General features: G+C 44.2%; 1 protein-coding gene across 8 annotated transcripts in view; it reads right to left on the reverse strand.

The window, feature by feature from the left end:
• The window catches only part of LOC113578673 (cytoplasmic dynein 1 intermediate chain 1), a 41,868-nt gene that overhangs the window by 4,907 nt on the left and 20,735 nt on the right, over window positions 1–16,226 (reverse strand). For all 8 annotated transcript variants that reach the window (XM_035529455.1, XM_035529454.1, XM_035529458.1 and 5 more), the window contains 8 exons: window positions 15,920–16,012; window positions 13,053–13,215; window positions 12,471–12,570; window positions 12,082–12,207; window positions 6,009–6,155; window positions 5,092–5,205; window positions 4,738–4,871; window positions 2,970–3,114 (listed from right to left, as the gene is read on the reverse strand). In XM_035529455.1, the coding sequence (XP_035385348.1) occupies window positions 2,970–3,114; window positions 4,738–4,871; window positions 5,092–5,205; window positions 6,009–6,155; window positions 12,082–12,207; window positions 12,471–12,570; window positions 13,053–13,215; window positions 15,920–16,012 (1,022 nt within the window). The remainder of the gene's footprint in view (window positions 1–2,969; window positions 3,115–4,737; window positions 4,872–5,091; window positions 5,206–6,008; window positions 6,156–12,081; window positions 12,208–12,470; window positions 12,571–13,052; window positions 13,216–15,919; window positions 16,013–16,226) is intronic.

Below are 16,226 nucleotides of genomic sequence, written 5' to 3' on the forward strand. Positions count from 1 at the left end.
ATGCAGCCAGTGTGTCTCTCAGCTCCCACACCACAACACACTAATGAATAACTGAAAGAGAGAAATGCACATCTATGCAATTGAATATATCCAACCTACACAAGTGTAGGCAGACCACAATCAGTATGGATGTATGGTAAACTGAACTTCATACACAAAGCAAGTTTGGTAGTTATCAGATTTGTCCCACCAATAGGTAATCCAGGTAGGCCTGGACCATATAGTGAACATTCATTCAACAATGTTTTTTTCCACAATAAGGAGGGTCCTAGACTCACTACACAACATGAATTCCATGTCAACATAACCATGAGCATGTCAGATATTGCCCAGACCTAATCTAACCCATACCTGCTGAACACTGGCACACTGCCCATACTGTTGAACACCTCACACATTGCTACACTCCCTATGCTGCCAAGCAATGCCCACACTGTCCACACCTGCTGAACACTGCCAGGCTGCCCATACTGCTGAACACTGCCCACACCTGGGGACGTCTTCCACAAGCAAAGAAGAACCCTCTCATTGGGCCAGCCCAAGCAGTCGACAGCAGCAGATCTAATCCATGACACCACAGCCAAATCCTGCAGGCGCCAGTCGTGAAGCAGCCTCACCCACACAGAATTCTGCACATCACCCTCCACACTCAGAAGTCCCCTAACTGAGCACTGTGCATATATACATATACACAGACCTAAAAGGTCTGGATCATATGGCTAAACACAGTATACAGTGTTAATCTATGACCTTCTTTTGGAGTGGGTTTTCATAATCTAATGGATATAATTACATAGTTTGGGGAAACTGATCCTCAGAGACAGGTTTTATTAATGCATCCTGAATAAGCTGGGCATGTTGCGCTATGCAACTCTGGTTCTTTTTTCCCCATTCGCTTGCTTCCCTTCACCTGTATTTGCTCTTCACTCTTCTAACATCTTCTATCCCCCACATCCTGGCCATTAGTGATCAGCACACAGAGGTCCTATTTGTGATGGTCTTTGTGACAAGCTCCAGGCCTTCACGGTAGCCATGCCCGGCTCGGGCCGAGGGGCACTCCACAGGCGGAATGTTCATTAGTACTGGCTGTGCCTTAGCCACAATGGGACATTGGTTCAAATCAGGCCAATGTCAACCTCTCCCAGCCTATCCCAGCCAGAGAACAGAGGGCTGCTGAGTAGCACAACCACTAGCTCCTCCTGATTAAGTGCACTAACACCAAAGAGGAGAGGATTTCATTCACATCAGTTCTGGTTATTCAGAAACCAGACACAGGGGAAGCTACACTGTAAAGCCAATTATTTGTGGATAATGCTTTTGAATAATGGAGGAACCTGCCAGGATGTGACCCAGTTCTCCAACTCATCCAGGTCATCAGTCTGCCTGCATACTCCTTTTTCACCTAATTGAGGCCTCACCATTTGCACGTCAGAGCACAAAAGTGTGTGATTGGGTGTGCTACCAAAGGTCTCTGTAGAAAGTGTGTAGACAGATGCTGTGGGTCCAGGCAACCCCAGGCAAGGTGTGCCCAGAGCACACAGGAGCAGGAGACAGGCCAGCATTCCTGTGGCTTTCCTCAAAGGAGAACCAAAAACATCCAAAACATCTCTGGAATGTTTTCATATCTGGCAAAATTGCACAATGTACAGTTTATGTAAGGCTAATAAGGCTAATATTTTTAATTAGAATATTTTTTTGGAATATTCTCATTTTGAACATTATAACACATTATGCCTTTACAGTTGTAAGAGTGGACACAATAAAAAATCTGCAGCTGATCTGTTGCCTGAATTCTGAGTTTGTCTGTTTCAGTAATTCCACTTATAGGCCAGTTTCAGTATAAAACTGACCTCACATAACCAAATGGTTATCTGCTTTTCTATCTTGCCCTGTTTTACTTTTGTCCTCACCATTTAATCTTAATACAATTCTTTTAAGCTTTCTCAGTTTTCCATGTTACTGTGTCTCCTGTAATATGTAGGCTTGCTCCCATTCTTCATATTTTTCTCCTCTCTCTCTCCCTCTCTCCATCCTCCCTGTGGTGAATGTGGTTGAAGCCCATGTCTGCAGACACGCAGGGCAGCATCTGAGAACAGACCCATGTCAACGCTCCTTCACTCCCCCATCTTTCCACCTCCCTCTTTCTCTCCTCCTCCCTCCACATCTCCTCCTCCTTCCTCTCCCTCTCTCTCTCCTTCTCTCTCCCTCTCTCTCTGCTGCGGTTTGAACCTCAGTTGAGAGGTTCTGTGCTCCTTCCTTCCTCTGCTGGAGGATAGAGCTTGAGGCTGCTGGCACCAGTCCAGCCGTCCTGGGAGCCCTGGACATGTAATCATCACCCTGCCTCCACCACCCGCCAGCTGCCAGACCAAGGCTGCAGCAGGCCAGCACTCTGCTCTCTGTCTGTCCCAGACACACTCGCTCTCCTCACTCCCAGGACTATTATAGTTAACACACAATTTGCTTACATGGGAAACATGAAGTGACAGCTCACAGAACAAATAGTATGGCCATATGAACATTATGTAATGACATTAAGCTTTAAGGTTGTCCAAGTGAATTTTCTTGAGTGATTTATACTAGTGATTTAAATTATACTAGTCCCAATATTTTAACAAGTCCCTCACTGTCAGGTACGGTACAAAGCACAATTGTAGAAACATCAGACAAACAGTGCATGAATGAATGGAAGGAATTAATTCCAAATCTTTTTACTCTGATGACAGACCCATAAACTTTTTTTCTGAATACATGAAGCTGTTCATCAGTTTAATTGGTTTATTACTGAACCTATACTTAGCCAAGCATGACCAGATAACTACGGTTAGATATGTCAACTTGGACGTAACTTTTTAGAGAAAATGACAGACATTCATATTGGAATACCTTCCTGTAAGGTATGTTTCTATGTATGTATGTCTTTATGTATTTATCTATCTGGCCAGAGAATGAACTGTGCTTCCCTTGTTTACCTTTGTGCTCCAGAGTTTGACAGTCCAGTCGAAGGACGAGGTGACAAACAGGTGGGAGAAATCGATAGGGCCCACAGCACTGTGACAGCTGATGCCAGTCACTGGCCCCTGGTGGCCCTCAAACATCTCACAGATTCCAGCTTTACTGCAGCAGACACATCACTGCAGTCAAATTGTGCTCAGCCGTGTATGAGTGGATTTGTGTGCACATAAGGTGTGTGTGCACCTGCTATGTTGTCATCGCTTTGGAGACAATTTTAAGACAACCTAAAATTGTAGACGATTTTAATCTTGCTAATGCCTTTAGCTCAGTACCACATATTGTGTTATGTAATTTTATTTCAAGTACTGGTTAGTATTATTATGTATGTGAGAGATTATTTTGAAGGTTTTTCGATTTTAATACACATGAGTATACTACATGTTGGCAGTATTTGGAAATGGATATAATGACAGGTTGTAGTATGTCATCACTGGTGTTTACCATGGCAATAGAAGTGATAATTAGGGCTTCTGAATGGCTTGGTGGTGGTGAGAGGTTGCAGGATAGTACCCGACTCCCTGCTATCAGAGCACACAGGGATGATGACAACCCTCACAACTACTCTTCCATGTACCCGGCAGTTACTTGAAGTTGAGTGACAATCTTAAGTGGTCAAGGTTGAAGGTTAAAACTTGTAAGTCTATAGGTTAGTCTATTGTTAGGGGAAAACCTGCGCAGGAAAACTTTTTTACTGACAATGCTTTGATACTCTGTACTGGAGAAATGTTGAACGTTTAGGTTTGTGGTATAGCACAGTACTTAACAGTAAAGAGTACATTGCAGGGCTAGGAAAGGACATGTTGAAGGCTATTAACAGATTCGATAAGATAAAACTCTATTCTTCTATTTGGATTGTTCCCTCATTTAAGGTGGCCACTGACCTTATCTATCAGGTTGCAGTTATATAAGTGGTGGTCAGAGAAGATTAGGAATAAGGCCATAAGAAAATAGCTATGTGTGTCTTGTCTAAGTAGCATAGCATGGTATGGGGAAGGCATGCTGGAGCCATAGCTGAGACATTTAGTATAGGAATGTGCCAAGGCAAATCTTGAGATGACTTGGTTGGGTTCTAAAGATGTTGCTGCTGCTCTAGTTCAATGACCTCTTTCCTAAACATTTCCTGAACTTTTCTGACATCAGAGCAGGTGTAGTCTGGACATTTTAGATGCCTACATACATAAACCATTTACAAATTAATGTATAAGGCTAAAGAATGTATCAGAATTTTGATCTATGTCAAAATGAGAGGAGCTAATTACATGAATAGGGAATCAAAACTGCCTCCATCAAAAACTATGAAACTATGTTCTCACCTTAAAGTTCTTGGACATTCAACTTCTAAGTTAGTTGGCTTCCAACTAATAAGGACATCATTATCATTCACATAATAGGGGGGCATGCCTCTTTCTAAAAATAATTTAGCATACAAATACTTATTTATTGTATTTATTGGTGCATTGAACTATTTGCCCACTGGTCAAAAGTAGATCAATGGAGGCAAATATAAGTGGGTTAGGGTACAAGACTTTGTCAGTCATTTTACAGTAGTTATCCAATAGATATTCAAGTGTAATAGTGGTGCCAAAAACGGGGATCATAAATTACAACCTACTGTAAAAGCTACTTATGCACAGCTATACAGCAGGTGTGTCCAGTAAAGTGGTCACAAAGCGTATGTGCATGCATGCATGCGTGTGTCTGTGTGTGTTTTTTTGCACCACTAACCTGCCATGTCTGGATGCCGTGTACACTGTTCCTTCCTCGCTACCCACAATATAATTATTGACGTCTCCCGCAGGGAATGCCATTCCAGTCACAGCTACTGGTTTAGACTTGTTATATACCAGTTCCATGCTCTCCTGCAACACACCAGCATGCTTCAGAAGACGTCATACAATGCTAACATAGCATGCAGTCAGATATTACGTTAAGAATATTGTTACTCAAAGTATTGACCATATAGCTTTAAATACTGTAAAGATATAGAAGAGCCAGTGGTCCCAGTTCCTAGAAGAGCTGCAGAAGGGTCTCAGTGTGGCTGGTGAGCAGGGTGAAAAGAGGCCATAGAACAGTGCTAACCTGTGGCTGGGAGAGCATGTCCAAGCTCCAGGAGCACATCCTACCATCTGTGGACACTGTGATCAAGTTGTTGGCGTTCTGGGTCCCCACCACATTTACGCAGTACACTGGATGCTACAGCAGTAGAGGACGTAAGGTTTTAAATCACACATTGACAAGCAAATTACTAAGTTCTGAAATACCTTTTACCCTTAAATCAACTGTAAAAATGCAAATATATGACAGTATAATACCTTGTGTGAAGTGAACATCCTAAAATACCTCCATGCTATACTCTGGCTTTACAAAAGCACAATACCGGGACTGTGCTCCATCGCCAGATAACGGATGTGCAGCAGTGCCTTACTTAAACTTGGCACCGGCATCTGCCACTGTGCAAATACAGTTGATTGTGTGAATCCATTCTGTCATTATTGCCATCAAATTGATTTTTGTTGTTGGCCAACAATGGGCCTTTTGAGAGGGGCGGGCGGCTTGCCGAGCTGGAGGTCGGGACATAGGCTTTCATTATTGAGGGCACGGGAGTTTAAACCCTCAGCATGTATGGTATTCAGGGGCCATGTGTGTGGCTGTGCAGCACAATGTGGTCCATGCACCTCCTCCTCCACCTCTGGCCTGTGCTCTCCTCATTGCATGACATGGAGTTAGATGGGGCTCATTGCCTCGGATTGTGCTGAAACCTCCCTTTTGCACTAATTGAGGGTACTTTTGTGGTGCTAAGGTTGTTTTAATAGGGAATAATCAGTGTTATACCTTGGTACAGCCCTTGGTCTCTGATGCGATTATCTACAGCTATCCACAACTTCCATAAGTGTGTTGGGTGAGAATGTTGGAACTTTTGATCTTGGCTCTTTCAGACTGAGGGTGTGATCCAAGCAGGTAAAGGATTGGTGTGTTCTGTGCTGTGCAGGGCTTACAGTATGTGCTGCTGCAGAGAGCGGTGTCCTCTGGACCGGTGTCCTTCTGTGACTACGGTTGTCCCAGAGCACAATCTGCCCCGAGTATGTGCCACCCACCAGTAGATTGGGATGAAAGCGGGCAAAACCCACGGACACCACGGGAGACTTGGGAGGAGAACAGACAACAAGATAATTAGGACAAGACAGAGAGTGACTGAGAGAAAGATAGAGAGCAAGAGATAGAGAGAGGGAGAGAGAGAGGCATGCTGCCGATGAGTTCACTGTAAAGATCTTGCGCAGGGGTGGGTTTGGGGTGAAGAACACAACAATGCAGGGGATTGTGGGCACAGCAGTTTTATATTACAGCGCCATAGGCAGCGTGCAGTGGAGCGAGAAGCGTGGCTTTTGTTGTGACAGCCTTGGACTTGAACTTCGCCTCTGTCTTCACTTTTATTGAGAATCTCGTTCCTCGTGAGTGTTCATATAATGAAAATTGAGCTTGCGCTTTCACATTTTCACATGGATTCCTTCAACAATGAACATGGGACTAACAAACAGTTTGGATGGACCATGCGCCCCTTTTACTGAACATATATGTGAATTAACTCTGCTTGCCAATTATCACATGGAGCCAGGCTGAGGCATCCTCTCACATCCTGCCTGGCCACTGCAGCAGGTCGGGTGGGTGATGAGACAGGAGCACCAGGAGCTTGTTTTCTTAGCACTCTCCTACAGTGGCAGAGAGTGAGAGCGTCTCCGCCTTTCAGCACGCCAGCTGCGGCCGCCAAGTCATGCACCCTGAGTTCATTTTAAAGTGACTGGAAAACAAACCAGAGCAAAAGAAAACATGCTTCTCTTTTCCAGCTCTCTTTCCCCTCTCTTAAAAAGCATGGCTTGCAAAGATGTGACATGGTTTTTTAAAAGGACTTAAAATAAACCCAACTGGTTGGGAAAAAATAAAGTTGAAGCACTGGCCATCAAAGAAACAAAAAAGCTCCCAGAGTTGGGTTTGTTTGTACATGGGACACTCAGGCAATCTGGTTTAAGGTTTAAGCACATTAAGACAAAAGTGTTTGATGGTCAGATGGTAGATTATTTGGAAACTCAGAGAAAGGATTTGAGTGATTGTGTGACTGACTCAAAAGCCACAACTAGGACAGATACTGAGGAACATGATATTGTGAAATATATGTTAAAAAATAGATAATGTGCATTGAATTGGCTGTCACACGCTAGTGAACAGCCCTCCCAAAGCTTCCCAAAAGTTATTACATTTTTTAAGAGCTGGAAAAGGCTTCTATTAGCCTGTTCCTTCTATCACCCAATCACCAGTCTGATTAGTTGGCCTGCTTAAATAAGTGTTTCTGCTTCATGACTGGTGATGATCAGTAAAGTGAAAACATGAGGCCGCTGCGGCATCAAGGCACCACTTTCTCCTCTGGCCTGACCTCTGAACTCTCCTCCTTATAGACTCTTTTGCTTTGACAATATGTCCTTTCCTCACAGCCTCTTTCTGTCTTATTCCTTTTTTCTCTCTCTCTTTCTCTCTCTCCAGTTTCATAAGGTCTTCTTTCTATCTGCTTGAGTCATGCATCAGGGAGACGCTTAGACAGAATGGGCTCATTACTGGGCTAATGAACACAAGCCCAGGTCACCACAACAAGAAGGTAATAACTCCACTATGAAGCCATTAATCAGAGCTTTAATGAAGTATGGTAAGCTAAAACCGCTTCTCAGGAGAGCCAGCCGAGCAAGAAGACGGGCAGCGCTAGCCCCCGGCCTTTACCCCTACCATAAGCCCTTGTTCTGTCCGGAGGCTTTCTGCTCTGAGCCATCACTACAAATATCAGCATCACACTCTGGCTGCCCATGACTCCAGGAGCTTAGGACCTACACTTCATTCCAAGCTAGCAAGAGCTTTACAGAGAGAATCTTCATTAGCTATTTATAGCCAACACTCATGATGGTAAAACTTGGTACTGACAGTAAATTTTCATATAAGAAATTTGGCCATAGACTGGTAGATAATGATACATGAAAATTTCCTTTTTTCCCCAGTTCTCATTTGACATTGCACACTCACATTTACCTTCACATGCAGGGTGGCCATTTGTGATATCAAGAGAGCAGACATTAGCTGGAAGTTGCAATCACTCTGGTTTTGTAATAAATAATCTGTCCAGCAATGATCTCAAAGTCATAAACAGATGATGTATGCTTTACTCATTACTGCCACTACATAAATTCAAAATGATCCTTCCCTCTACAGATAAATCTGACAAGTCATATGAGCTCTCTTTAAAGTCAGAATATAAACATGGCAGAGATGCTGGTGGATGAAAAGACCATGTATATTCACAACATATGCAGAATCCTGCATTCAACCCTATTTGCTCCCTCATCTTAACTAGCAGAACCATGTGACTGAACTCCATATACTTACTGTGAAGCTCAATAAATACTAAGCTCAGTGTTTAAACAGACAGCTACCATGCTACTGGAATTAGCTCAATTTGTCCCAGTAGGCTGTTTTGCCAATCTTGCCAAACAGGAAATTAGGCCTTGCATCATAGTCTATCCTGTGCATATATGTCATCAAAGAACATGTGGTTGTCTGTTAAAAAGGTCTTGTCTTTAAAACTGTCATAATATCTTCTTAAAACAGTTTAAACAAGTCTAACAACTCAGGTAGACACTTTCCCATGCCACCTAGATTGAAAGTGGCTACATGAGTCTCCTCTGATGATATCTGAACTGTTCCACTTTTAACCAACTTGGTCATTGAAATTCGACTCAAATGGGCCATTTCTCATTGCTTGCTCAGCCAGTGGCCCTCTTCTGTGAAGACAGTTCCAGTCACATGACTCGAACTGACAGGTTCCGTAAAAACACAATCTCACAACATATTTCCACCTTGCTGCTAAACTTGAACAGTGGCATGGAAAAAAAAGAAGAGAAAACCCTCGAGATTGTCTGCACCTTCCAGCATCAGCCGAGTGTGTTTACATCATAGAGCCACACTTTAAGCCCCTTCACTAGGCCTAAGTGCTTTTGGCAGACAAGGTTATACTAATGGGAAGTCTTCTGTATGGAATAATATGCTCAGCTAACGCGTGATGAGAGATGGTATGGGGAGAGGGTTTGCGGAGGGAAACACTCCTGTCTTTGTGCACCCTCTTTGTTTTGGGGAGGGGAGGGGGGAGATGGAGAGGGGACGACTGCGCAACAGACAGGACATTCACCAGCGGCAATCCACGCCTCCTCCCTTACCACCACAATCATATGGTTCCCAGCAAAGCTTATCAGCTCCAGATGCAGCGCACCATCCTCCCCAGCATCCCTAGCTCGCTCGTTCCGCTTCTCCCCTAATGGCACCCCGCAGATTTTGTCACTCTGTGGTCGCTGGCGCAGGCCGTGTAATACCATATCTCCCTCTCCGAGAAGAAAGGGAAAAAAAGTATCTATGTGAGCAGTTATTCTCTTTCTTGTTCTCTCGCTCACATGCTCGCTCTCTCACACTCATTTTTTTCTCAGTTCATTCTGTCTCAAGCTTGTTTTTCAAGACTATGACAGTAACTCTTCTTGCAAGGCCTACTGATAAACTAAAGGAGCATAAAGTTGCCTCTGTTATGATGAAATATGCGTCAGGTATTCAATGATTATTTAAAGGCCATTTGCAATAGGAAAGAACTGATTTCTAACTTTGCCCTTCCATTGAACAGTTATGGTTAATGAGGAGATGTTTACAATATCCATTTTTTCAGCCTAGAAGGTTGCATTTAAACTAAAAGCCAAGAGGTAAAAACACCACCACTTGCACTGCTACTGTTTGGGACAAGAGCAAATCCAGTACCCAAATCCTGAACAGTGCAAACCTATACGTGGCCATATGAGAGTATAATAAACAGAAAGTCACTTCTCTTACTGTCTCTTTGAGCTGAGCTGTTGTAAGCATTCCGACACTTGCCTTTGTGTACCAACGCAACTCCATCCGCCACCATCCAGCAGTGCTTTACCCAGAGGCTACCCACGTAAAACACATGAATGACATTGATAAAGTCCCAGCAGCAGCGCACTGGAGCTGACAGTATCTGCAGGGGCATAGGGGCTTTTTTCCTGGGTGTGTGCTCTTGATGTGGCCCAAAGGCCAGCTGGAGGAAGCTGTGGGGTGTCTAAGGGTGAAAGGCCCAAGGGAGAGGTGGGTAAGAGAAGGACAACCATCACAGCAGCCCAGCATGGCACAGCACAGTCTAAACCCGCACAGCATCCAATCATGGCACAGCACAGTTCAAACCAGCACAGAGGAACAGCACAGCACCACTCAAACTAGCACAGCAGGCTGGTGGGCCAAAGGCCACGAAGTGGCTTCAAAGCAGGGCACAGCAGTGCAATAACACTACGGACACCATAGGGACAAGACAAAGTAGAAGAAAGTCATAAGACAAGGGGATGGGAGGATACTACAGCAAGAAAAAGAGGCAAAAATAGACAGAGAGAGAGAGAGAGATAGGAGAGAGATAGTGGTAAAAATGGAGGCATCCAATTTATGGAAGGCTGTAGACAAAATGGCTGTAAAAACAGTGAACTCGGCAGAGGGGCCTGCCAAGGGTGAGGGAAGCCCTGGCAGAGAGGTGAAGAGAAGAGAGGTGAGCAGGCATAAGGAGAGGCCATGGAGGAGTGTGCGGCTTCTGCAGGCACACACCTCCAGGGGTTGGGGGTAGGGGTTGGGTGGGGGGGGTCATGTGGTTTCAGGGGGACGAACAGCAAAACATGCTCACACATTAAGCTCCATCTGATCCCTGCCTAACGGCGGAGAGCACCTCTGGTTGAAGCCTTCCCTTGAAGGGGGTGGAATATGCACACACCGCACTGAAGCCTTTCATCCTCCGCCAACGGCACAAGGCTGCTGCCACTGCTCTCCAAGCGATCGGAGATCGTGATCATCTCTGTTTTCCACAACCTTCCCCTCTCCCTGCTCTCTCTCCCCCTCTCTCTGTATCTCTAATGCACATTCTTCTCTCTGTCTCCAAGCAGAAGAGGTCTAGTGAAGGCCCAGGCCTCTGAGAAGGCCCAGGCCTCTTACTGCTATGTAAGCAGTAAGAACTGGAGCAGGGTACAGGTCTGCAGAGGTATGGACAGATTTAATCTTTTGTGCCCGTCAGCACCCAGCATTCTCAGAGAAGCTATCTCACAGCATCACAACTTCCTCCACTGTCACTAGTTTATCTGAAAACGCTAACAACAGTGGTCTACAGTTATTTTATTTAAAGATGTTTTCACCTCAGTTCTAACTCAAGCATGCTTTAATTTTCAGATAATATAATAGTAACAACCATATTTTACAACACAACACCCTAATTAATTGTCAGAACTTGCTGTGGTTAATTGCAACATAATACCATCACACCCATGACATAATGTAGTGATCTGACACCCTGTGAAAACTACAGCTACAAAGGATTAAAGATACTGCCCCAAAAATCAAGGCACATGTATTATGCTTAAAACAGTTATGTGCCTCCAAGCAAGTAGGAACTGGGTACAGGAGTGTGTGTGTGCATATGAGTGTTCACATGTTAGATTCTGGTGTGTGTGAGTGTGTGTAAGCCATGCTGGACCTAGGAAACGGAGCAGCACATGCATCCATGTGGGTGGGCAAACATATGTGGCTGGCAGGATTAGGAAGTGGTAGGCCACATCTTTTTATTACAAAAATGTCTCTATAATATCTGCCTCTCATGGGAGAGAGGCGAGCCTCACATCAGGCCATTGCCTCAGACTTGCTTACTTGGTAGTCTCTCTCACTTTGCCTAGGGGCTTTCATAATTAGCGTCAAAACCAACCCTTTTTCACACAGATTTTTTTCGTCCTGACTCAAGTAGATAGGTTCCAAAATATGTTCCTCTGTTCCAGCATTAAAAGCTGTCCTGATGATATTTTCATTTTTCATTTTCAAGTGGTCATTTAACCCAGCACATTCTTCGGGCCTCATATATCTATGATATTTTATTTCAGTCACTTAATTTCTGCTCTCCTACACTCCTACGCTCCTCTGAATTGCACCATACTGCACCGAGAGAACTGTGTTTACCTGACAGTGGTAGATGTACTCAGGCGTGGTCTTTTTAAACTTCATATTCCACACTAAGGCCACACCGTCTGGCTCATGAGGGGCATCCTCATTGTTATTATAGGAGGCCACCAATAACTCAGGGTACTGGGAAAACAGAGGCAGAGAGAGAGAGAGAGAGAGAGAGAGAGAGAGAGAGAGAGAGAGAGAGATAGAAGAAGAAAAAGAAGAAGAAGAGCAAGTCAAATATGAAGAAGAGGGCCAAACAGAGAAGGAATAAAAGGAATAAGATAGTAGAGGTGAGTAAGAGCACCATAAAAGAAGTGCAGGAGTGTGTGAGAACTGAGGGAGAATTCCCCTGTGAAATGAGGAGGTGCTGACATGTAGGTCAGACAGAGAGGTCGCTCTACCTGTGGGGACCAGTCCAGACAGGTGATGACCCGATGCTTTGACCAGCGCTCATCATAGAACAGACGACTGAAGGACAGACTAGACCCTCCCTGTAGGTCTCTAAATCAGGGTGCGAGAGTAACAGAGAGGGAAGCACATACTTATATACTTTAATATATAAGTTATATTAAAGAGGTTTGGCATATTTATAAATAAATAAATAAATAGTTAATAATAATCTACATCATTCTGCTATGAAAAATTAAAAAAAAAATCCACTAATCTCAAACTCAGTGATAGCATACTGCACAAAAAACCAGGAGTAGAGATGCTACAGATCATTGTGCAATGAGGTATGCTGTCTACCAGCATATTTTGAGAGTGCATGTTTGGAATAATCATCCTATGTTAATAAGAGACTGTGAATGAATGAGATGGTTTGAGAGTATTTCTTTGAAGAACAAAGGAGGACCATGCTTGGGTCCAATCTCATGAGTCATACACACACATATTTATCTGTACACACACACACACACACACACACACACACACACACACACACACACACACACACCTTCTCACATGAGCACATATGCCCTTACCCCTCTTTATCCTCAAGGTCCTGGCCGCTGTAGTCAAAAAAGATGTTGGAGTCTTCAGCAAGGGCTCGCTCCATCACACGAATGCTGCGCTCAAAGAAGATAACAAACTCCTCAGAGTGCAATAGCTGCTGCTTCTCCTCCTCTGTCAGCTCCTGCGGGTGGCCTAGCACATACACACACACACACACACACACACACACACACAAATATACAGAGCCACAATATAAATAAATACCGAAATAAAAGCATGGTTACACACACAATGGGGCCAGGGAACTGGGATACAGTGTGTATAGCTACCAACTCTAAAACACAAACTAAACTGATCTAAACCACAGAAGTCATAGCAATAGCACATAGGAAAGAACAGGCAATATACATAATGAGATTACCCAAGCAGACAAGAGCTAGATGCAAACAAAATACATCAGTGCTTTTCCCTGCATCAACAGTGACTCTTCAGCATCATGTGTGCAATTATGCCAATTACAGAGATGAGATGCAAAAGAAAAAATCTACAAAGAAAGTAAATAAACACACACAAATAAGTGAATAAACAAATAAATACATCCACAAGCATATAAAGCCCTCAGCAGTCTTACTCTCTAATGGTGAATGGCCATATTTTTCTATCCTTTTTGTTATGTTACTGGGTTCCACAATTTTCTTCCAGACTATTAGGGGCCCTTCACTTTGATCTTAGACCACTTGATTCACGTGGCCCTTTTTTTTTTTTTTTTTTTTTTTTTGATGACTCATAAGGAAAACGAAGGTCTGATCAAAGTCCCGGCCGAGTCAAAGCCCCCGTGTGCTTTTGCTACACGGCCCTGGCGATGGCCTCTTTCCTGGCCGACTACACTTATTTACTCGGTACGAGCACACAAAGAGCGCACTCTCTGTGCCCTTTGAAGTCCCCTCACTTGGGTCAAGTGACATTCATTTTGAATCGGGTCTGACCCACAATGCCATGGGCTGATAAGCGGGACCCGCGAGCGGGGAGATTGGTATCTGATCTGGTGGCGGAGGTCACACGCGACTAGCCACGCAGTGCCCATGCTGTGAGCCTGTGTGCTGGGATGCTCTGGCTGCTAATGCTAGCACCTTGGTGGAAGCACAGGACGCAGCAGTGGGTGCTGAATGGGATTAACAGTATACCATCCTTTAGAGTCTCGTCAAGTGGCTGCTGTTCACGCGGGACGTATCGCTTTCAGTCTCGGACTGCCCTCTCACTGTAAGTTTCCACTGACACACTGATAGACCATTCAGCTGCAAGCAAATCTGTGTACACAATACAAGCTATGCAACATGCTTTAATTTAGCTGTACAATAAAACTGGTGTTATTACATTATTTAGTCGGACTACAGCATTTTAATGATGCTGTGAGTGACAAACCTCCAGTGACACATTACACACCACCCACACTTGATTTATTTATTAAATAAACATCTGTAGGTATAAAGACACTAAAGTACATCTGTTACTATGCAGTTTCTGTTAGTCCATTCAGTTTTTCATTACTAGTCAGTATTTGACCACTGAAGCAATGTTGACTGGGTATTTGTGGGTGATGGCACACTCTCAACCCAGTAGTGGCACTGACACGTTGAAAAACTCCAGCAACACTGCCGAGCCTGACACACTCATACCAGTACACCATCCACTACCATGCCACTATCATGTCATTGCTGGGATGAGTAAGTCAGCCAGCCAGAGAATATCCGGTCCACAGTGGTCATGTGGTCAGAAAAAAAACATAATTGAACATGGTAGAGGGTGGCAGAACCTCTTGTGCATGATAACAGATGGGCTATAAAAATGCACAGGCTGTATGATATGAAAAAACAATACTGTGGTTATATGTGACATGGTTAAAGACTGGATTCCATTATTTTGATCAAAATAATTTAAGTTTGTTATGAATGTGGATAACACCCCCAGAACACTCATCTGGATATTGTTATATATATGGTTATAATATAAATGGCAATGTACTGTATAATGTCAGTTCTTCGTATTTTAAAAAGATGTCTCTGTCACAAACTCTGAACTGGACAGATGCTGTCCAGATCAAGCATGCAGGAATCAAATGGATTCAATTTATAGCAGGTGGATGCTGCTGCTCGAGCAGAGCTGAACAAACTCACCAAGTCAGATTGTGGCCACACACACACACACACACACACACACACACACACACACACAAGCAACCACACACATGAGCGCAAGTACACACACAACTACGCCCACCCATCCTTCCACAAACATAGACGCACATGCACATACACATACACATGTACACACACAAACCCCCATATATACACATCCGCACATGCGCGCACACACACACACACACACACACACACACACACACACACACACACACACACACACACACACACACACACACACACACTTATATGCATATACATGTGCACATAAACACACACACAAGCACCTTCACCCATATATGCTCACACACACACACACACACACACACACAGACACACTTATATGCATATACATACATGTGCACATAAACACACACACAAGCACCTTCACCCATATATGCTCACACACACACACACACACACACACACACTCACACACACACACACACTCACACACACACACACTCACACACACACACACACACATACTCACACACACGCACACACACACACTCACCCACACACACACACACACACACACACACACACACACACACACTCACACACACACACACACACACAATCACACACACACAATCACACACACACACACTCACACACACACTCACACACACACTCACACACACACACACACACACACACACACACACACACACACTCACAAACACCCGTTTTACCTTGCTTTATGTCCTTGCTCTCCTCATCCTCCTGCTTGTCGGACTCCAGTCCTGCTTTGGGATCAGTGTTATCTTCATCATCTTCTTCCTCTTCTGTGCACAGAGACAGAGAAAAGGTCACGTTCCTCAGCATCTGTGGCATCTGCCAAAACTGTAGCACCTCCCATGGTGACCCTGTCTGAGCTCCTGCCCTGCCTGCATTCCCACTAATGGCTTACAGATCTGCTGTACCTGACCCACTGCTAGCACCCAGACAGCCTGGCCACCTCACTCTTATGGCACAGACATCACGGCCTCCCATTATAGT

The sequence above is a fragment of the Electrophorus electricus genome, chromosome 8 (genome assembly GCF_013358815.1).
Source record: "Electrophorus electricus isolate fEleEle1 chromosome 8, fEleEle1.pri, whole genome shotgun sequence".
In the NCBI taxonomy this organism is placed as follows: Eukaryota; Metazoa; Chordata; class Actinopteri; order Gymnotiformes; family Gymnotidae; genus Electrophorus; species Electrophorus electricus.